Raw genomic sequence first — 8014 nt, forward strand, 5'->3', positions numbered from 1 at the left:
AAAAAGAAATTTTGACCCCTTGGGGTATCACTTAATCCTCCTCTGGAGAAACTTCTAGTACTGCAATAGTAAAAATTACTTCTCCTTGCCACCCTTATTTTGTTTTCTTCTGGCTTATACGTTGTAACTTTAGCATTATGATTTTTTTTAGTTTTTATCATGTGCTTATCAAATAAAAATGAAAAATAAAGTTTATTGACATGAAAATGATATTTAGATAAATGTAGACATTAGAAAAAAAATTTTAATAGGTAATATCAAATTTATTAGAGAAAAATACAAAACAATATAATTAGAGCGAAATAAAACTATCTTTTAACAAAAAAAAAAAAAAAAAAAAGAGCGAAATACAAAACAATATACAAGACGAGACATCAAAAAGGTTGTGGAGCAAGCAATTATAATGGAACCCCATCTCATGTAAAATAGCAACTGACTTGGTTTGATTTTTTAACCATGATCAGGTAGTTCGTAACCAGGAAGAGTCAAAGGTTCCCTCAATAGAACAACAAGCCTGTGATCCACTGATGATTCTTCAATATGGGCAATGCAATTCCTGGTACATGTTACCTTTTTTTTCACTAAAGATCAATTGGATTAATAAAAAGAAAGAATATACAAAAGGAATGATACACTCAACAATGCTTAGACGAAGGAAATGAAATCAACCCCACCTTCGGCATTGCCATCAGCAGGAGAGGACCTCAGACCTTAGTCTAACAAACCAACAAAAAACTTTTAAAACAAATAACTAAGTGAATCGGAATCTTGGCCGTTGGGCCGCATCCAATTCCAGCTCCCTGGAAGTGAGAAGGGGCCAGGCCTCGATAGGGGGATTTGATTCAAATCTTGCTGCTGCATATTACCTATAACTAATGTGCTATTTTTAGAGTAAATTTTGTTTGTTTCAGCATCCTCTCTTATTTTTTTTTTTTTCGCTAAAATTATTTCATTAAATCAAAATAGAAGAAAAAGAAACATCCATACAGCAGCAAAGAAACACAAAATCACACCCCTTCCCTTACTTCCCACCTTCGGCATTGCCATCAACAGGAAGGAAAGGAAGGCATTAAAAAAATCTAAAGCTCGGTCTTCCCTCAGCATCTCTAGAGAGAATATCCCCAATGTTGGTTGGGAAAATTACATTATTAGCCGAGACTCCAGTCTTTGCCGCATCTCTAGCCAAGAAATCGGCCACCGCATTTCCTTCTCTATATATATGAGTGATTTTCTAGGATACACTTCTAAGGTATGGTTGAAGATACATCCATCTTTGCAGAGCAAACCATGGGACCTTCCATTGCTGAATTAGAGTAACCACTGCACTCGAATCGGATTCCACCCATAAGAGCTGGATCTCCATAGCCATTGCTCGCATCAACCCCTCTACCAGGCCCTCTATCTCTGCTTCAAATACGCCTATCACACCCATGAATTTTTTATATGACCCCATGACAGTACCAAGATGGTTCCGAAAAACTCCTCCCGCTCCAGCCAGACCAGGATTTCCCAGAGACCTCCCATCAAAATTCAATTTTACCCAATTTATAGGGGGCTTGCACCAACAAACCTCCAGGCTACCTTTGCGACTAGCCGGCTGAATAGATAGGCCTAGACGTCTGCAACACATCAGATCTGCCCAAGTGTTTACCTCTCCCTTCGTTCTAGGATCATTTCTTTTAATATCTTCCATCACCATGAGAGATAAGTATTTGGCCATCCTTTCAACACCCTCATAAATTCTGGAATTTCTTTCCCTCCAGAGATGATCAATAACGATGCCAAAACTCATGCACCAAGCCTCCTTACAGCTTGCAGTTTTAGTCTTTCTTTTCCATCACTAAGCGAGCTCCAACAACGAGCCTTGAGGGCACCAAGTGACGTTAAAGCAAGCACATAAAGAACGCCATATTTCCCTGGAGAAAAACCATCTCAAAAAAACATGATGAATTGTTTCTTCATCCACCATACATAGGGCATACCTAGACGCAAGGGGCACTGCCTTCTTCTTGACTAAGTCATCTGTAGGGAGCTTTCCATGGATCACCCTCCACACCAGAGACAAGACCCTAGGTTGCTGCTTTTTACACCAGATTAAAGATGCCTAGGGGGTTGTTGGCTTCTTTTCTCTAATTTCCTCCCATGCCGATCTCAAATTAAAATTCCCATCATAAGAAAGGCTCCAGACACACCGATCCTCGCAGATATAAGTTTGGGATTTTAATCTGCAAGACAGCATTAAAAATATTTTTCAAGAAATTAGAATTCATCATTGGGATCCTCCATTTGTGATTTATAATGAACCTGTCCTTTTTCCCATCAAATAAAGAAAATCTATGCCATCCACACCCTCTTCCAGCCAGCAGATCCCACCCAAATATCCTTCCAAAAATTTATGTATCGGCCATCACCTACCACCCATCTTTCTTTCGAGGAAATAAAATTCCACATCTTCCTAACACGACGCCATATGGAAGACTTTCTATATCCCTTCTTGGGCTGCCCCTGCTTGTTAAGAAATCTAGCTCTTAAGAATCTACTAGCTAGAGAATTTTCATGCTTAATTCTCCACGTTGTCTTACAGAGCATAGCTTTATTAACATCCCTCAATCTTCTCAGACCTAAACCCCCTTCCTCCTTGGGTTTACAGCATTGATCCCAATTAACGACAATTTTTTTCCTTGTATCAATCTCTCCCGACCAAACATAATTCTGCATCCACCTTTCCAGGGTCAAAATTAATGTCGGAGGCCACCAATACACCGCGAAACTATGAGTTGGCATACTCATAATTACCGATCTCACCAATTCCACTCTACCAGCCAAGGAAAGCATTTTACCCTTCCACCCTGCCAATCGATCTTTCACTCTGTCCATAATAGGCATTACTACATCTCTTTTCACTCTACCTCTGAAAATTTTCACCCCAAATACCTTGTAGGAAAAGTACAAAGAGGAATCCCCAGCTCATCCACAATAACCCTTTTTCTTTGGGAAGAGACCGAACCCACAAACAGTTTACTCTTCTCCAAATTGATACACTGCCCAGAGAATTCTTGGTACTTGTAAAGGAAATTTTTGAGGTTCCTCACATACCTAATTGACGCATGGCAAAAATGAAGATGTCATCAGCAAAAATGCTATGAGTTGGAATGATCACTCCTCGAGGACCCTGGATTGGTTTTAATTTCTTCTCTTCCACCAACTTGTTTAAACCCCTATATAGGACCTCTTCAGCCAATATAAATAGCATAAGGGAGATAGGGTCCCCTTGTCTCAGACCCCTCTCCACGCTGAAATACCCTATGGGGCCCCCATTAAGAAGAATGGAAATCTTCGCAAAGACCAGCAACTGGAACACCCAAGAAATCCAATTCTCTGAGAACCCAAACTTTCTCAACACCTGGAAGATGAATTCCCATGCAACAATATCATAGGCCTTCTGAATGTCGATCTTCACCCCCATGGCACCCCCTCTGGTCGCCGAGAACATCATATTGGCTAACTCTGAAGCCAGAGTTATATTGGAGTGAATTATTTTTCCCTTCTGGAATGCCCCCTGTTCCTCCGAAATTAGTCTAGGCATCACAACTGATAGTCTTATGGCCATGATTTTAGAAACAATTTTATAGAAAAAGTTTCTCATACATAATGGTCTAAATTTTTCTAAGGAGTTCGCCCCCTCAACCTTGGGAATAAGCACCAGAAAATTGCTATTTAACCCATAGGGCATTCAACCTCTACTAAAAAATCCTCTAATAGCGTTACAAACGTCAACAGATATTATCTCCCAACAAGTTCTGTAAAACATAACTAGAAATCCGTCAGGACCCGGCGAGCTCTCAGGATCAAGATCCCAAATCGCCCTTTTGATCTCCTCATTGGATGACACGAGTCCATTCTCCATCTATCTATGTCTGCCAACACATAAGGGATACATTCCAGCATATCCATGTGCTCAACAGTAGGGGATCTCTTGAGAAAATTCTCATACTCTTCACGAACTCCTCCAATTGCACCTTCTCAGTAATGAGCTGCCCGACTCCAGCTTTCAAGCTCCTTATTGTATTTTTCAGTCTTCTGACCTTCACCGCCACATGGAAAAATTTTGAACTTCTGTCGCCCTGTAATCTCCATTTAATCCGGGCTTTTTCAGCCCAAAATTTTTCGTATACCTCCAGCTCCTTAAGGTATCTGGTTTTCGCATCAGCCTCACGAGAAAAGGCCTGATCATTCATCCCATTTTCCTCTATTTCCTTCTGGATCTCCTCAAGCCCCTTTAGCGCCTCCTCCTTTTCAAGGTTCACGTTGGGAAAAGTTTCTCTAGCCCACTCCTTCATCGCAGCTTTTAGTCTTTTAATTTTCTGACTAAACACATAGAGGGCCGATCCACTAATCCAATCATCCCATGAATCTTTCACAATTTTTTTAAAATTTTCATGGTCAGCCCAAGATCGTTGGAACCGAAATGGATAGTTTAAAGGCTTTAGTGAAGCCTCAGACACTACCATCAGCGCCGAGTGATCAGACGCTCCCATGGAGATCACCTTTTGATGACAATCTTGAAACTGAGAGAACCGATCATCTGTGCATAGACTTCTATCCAGCTTCACCATAACGTTTCCTTTTCTTCTATTATTTGTCCAGGTAAAATTGTGACCCTGCGACGGGATTTGAATGAGAGAGCACCCATTGATCATTGCTCCAAACTCAGCGGCAGAGCCCATATTGAAGGTACCAGGACCTCTTTTCTCGTGCGACAACAGAGTGGCGACCAGCCACCAACTAGGGCGTACCCTGACCAAGATTCGAAGCAGCTAAATGAGTCCACAGCTCTCTTCTAGCAGCCCTGAAGTAGTTGGCATGAACAAAAGATAAAACAAAGTGAGTATTCTGCCGCCAAGCACTCATCGAAATGTGCTGGTCTGAGAATGCTATACCATGTGGCTTTGTCATGCCCCTTCTCCAAACAACCCAAAGGTTTGGCACCTTGTCTGATCTCTTATTATGAATGAGATCTGCATCAAATCCTAGCTTATTAAAAAATCTCTTTGGGAATTTTTGAACCTCTATCATCAGTTCAGCTAAACAGACTATCTCCGACGAATGCACCCTCACCAAATTTCCTAAGGCCAATCTTGCAGCCTTCTTCTTCATGCCTCTAATTTTCCAAAACATGATCTTCATAATCACTTTTTTAAAAGCGCCAATCTGTCAAACTTTCTAGAAGCCTGCTCCTAAGTAAAGGTGTTCTTCCCCTTCTGTTGCCTTTTTTCTGTCTCACGACAAACTCTATCCACCTCCGCCACATCCTCATGATAAACAATCATCGCCTCATTTAGATATTTCTGATGGGTACAAACATTATCAACCAGAAGAGCGCTTTGTTGCGACCCTATTCCAGTGCCCTGGATATTATGCATCCCGTCCTCCCTTTCATTGTAAAAATTCAGCCTACGATGCTCCATTTCAGATTCATCTCTTGGAGCTGGATATGGATCCATGTCCGCCCCATTTTCCTGCCCATGGTCTGCCTCATTTGAAGACTCCACCTCAGCCTTATCTAGGTCGTTGGGGTTCCCAATATTTTGGAAATATGTTTCCATACTAGGCGCCTTCTCAAGAGGAAGGAGAATTGAGATATCTCCCTACCCCTACATTCCTTCCTTAGGCAGGATTTTATTTCCCATAGAGGGAGAACTTGATTGGGAATGATTTCTTTCCAAGTTGGAAAGAAATCCCTCATCCGATCCACCACCATCTGCGTTTGGCCTCCGCCCAGCACCACCATCGTTCTCCATGGCCGCCACCCCTTTGCCTCGGTCGATGTTCTCCATGCCACGAGCTTCAGCATCCTTCTTCTCGCCACATTGGAATAAAGTATGACCAACTTTTTTGCAGAATCCGCATTTGGCCAAGCCATCCTCATAAACAATCATTTGTTTAAACCAGAAAACCTCTCCCGATCCTAGTTGCTTCCTTTCTACTTGAATCTCCTCCACTCTTTTGGCCTCAACCTCAATCTCTACCTGAATACGCACAAAATTACCCATCGCCACTGGTCTTCCGCCCCCTTGGCCATTGTTAATAGAATCTTCTCATGCTAGTACTCCAAAGGGAGATCTGGAAATCGAATCCACACTAGTTTGTTTGGATTGGTCACCACATGGATGTCAAAGTCCGGTTTCCATCATTGAAAACGGATGAATTGACCTCTAAATTTTATCATTTTTCTTCTCCAAACAACAGCCATATCCACTTCTATTTCAAATTGGAAAAGAATAAATCCCTTTCCCATCGACGACAGGGCAATTCTTCCCTTCAAATTCCATCCCTCCTTTGCCTCTTTCCGAATATCATTCAAGGACAAAAACCTGAAATTGGCTCGACCAATCAGGGCAAATCTGAACTTTTCTAATCTCTCCTCATACGCATCCTACGGGATTACTATCTTGGTGTGTGATCTAGCGTATATTGGTTCCGGCAAGTTCTCCACATCCGGCAAAGATCGACCCACCACCGTAGAGTAGGTCTTCTTCACTGCCTCTGGTCTTCCTTATTACCTCCTGGGACAAAATCAGAGATCGACTCCAAATCTGCCTTTGGTTGTGGCTTCTAGTAATCTGTCATGCGAAGTTGCCTCCCTCTATCTGGCGGTCTTCCTCCCCCTGAGTCATGTCCAATCTCCTGAGCACCGGTTACCAAAATATTCTCAGCCATTGTCTATCGGCAATACCATATACTAAAACCCTTAATAAGCATCCATTAGAAAACCAATGAGCATCCTCTCTTATTAATTTGTTTCATTAATGGGAAAATTAATTTTGTTCAGGAGCATGGCCTACAGTACCAGAGCTCTCATGAGTGATCCCCTTGTGAAAAGATATATCTACCCTTTGTTTGAGGGATGAGAGAGAGAGAGAGAGAGAGAGAGAGAGAGAGAGGGAGTTATTAGATGTCCTTGTCATCATTGGCTTAGTGCTTTTTGTTCTCAAGCCTAGGCTTTGGGGGGCTCAAAGGCTCTGTTCCTTACTGATGGCAATACCAAAGGTGGGGTAGTAGGTCTGGTTCTCTAAAGTCTCTGCGGGCAGCGTCTTTTTTGGGCTTGGAATCCAGTTTTTCTATATCTTGTTTGATTTTTCTCATTCTTTTAGTACAAATGATATTCTACTTAAAGAGAGAAAGAGAGAGAGAGATAAGGAGCGCTGCTGTAGCCCACACTCCTGGACAGACAACCACTTCCCTTAATTAATATACAATTTTTTTTTTCTTTGGGAGAATTGAAGAGTTACTAATAACTTGAAAAAAAAAAAAAAAGGGTATTGTTATTATCATTATCACATAACATGAATTCATACTTGTTTTCTTCCATGTGTAGGCCCCAAGAATTCCGATTTACAGATTTACTCTATCAAGTCATAACAGAAGGCCAAAATCAATTTCCAGTAGCATCTAACTCACCTGATGTTAATGTGCCAATTGAGCAAGTATATAATTCCATCTCACTATGAACAATTTAGTCTAATGATTCTTATATTCTTAGAAATTCCTATTTACAATTCTAAAAACCATGCTGAAGGATGTCATGATTTACATTAATGAAAGATATATTCCTCCAAGGAATTAATACTAAATATAGAGAACAACATGACAGAATGTCTCTCTGGATCTGAAATTGGCACCTCAGCCTGGTAGAGGCAATGGAACCACCTATGAGGTATGAACCTGAAGCTTTTCTTGTCCCTTTTACATATATTAATTTATTATTCTACTTCTAACAAATTATATCAAAAGTTACTTTACCAGTTCTTAATACTGAATATAAAGAAAATCATGACAGCAACCACTTCCTGATTTGACATTGAGACTTGGGGGAGGCTCAGGAAACAGCAGAAGGGTATGAAAAACACGTCTAAGTGGAGTTATTCTTTTCCTTTATTAGATATCATTTTAATGAATTTCTCCCCTGAAAATTATTTAGATATTTGTTACCCATCCACTTTTTTTTTTTTTT

General features: G+C 40.9%; 1 protein-coding gene across 1 annotated transcript in view; it reads left to right on the forward strand.

Moving 5' to 3' along the window:
- The first annotated feature begins 457 nt into the window (after positions 1 to 457).
- Positions 458 to 8014, forward strand: part of LOC122057000 — a 9564-nt gene continuing 2007 nt past the window's right edge. Inside the window, exons 1-4 of the mRNA XM_042618980.1 lie at positions 458 to 559; positions 7379 to 7487; positions 7655 to 7717; positions 7841 to 7897. Of these exons, the coding sequence (XP_042474914.1) occupies positions 528 to 559; positions 7379 to 7487; positions 7655 to 7717; positions 7841 to 7897 (261 nt within the window). The 5' untranslated portion in view covers positions 458 to 527. The remainder of the gene's footprint in view (positions 560 to 7378; positions 7488 to 7654; positions 7718 to 7840; positions 7898 to 8014) is intronic.

The sequence above is a fragment of the Macadamia integrifolia genome, chromosome 12 (assembly GCF_013358625.1).
Source record: "Macadamia integrifolia cultivar HAES 741 chromosome 12, SCU_Mint_v3, whole genome shotgun sequence".
Taxonomy (NCBI): domain Eukaryota; kingdom Viridiplantae; phylum Streptophyta; class Magnoliopsida; order Proteales; family Proteaceae; genus Macadamia; species Macadamia integrifolia.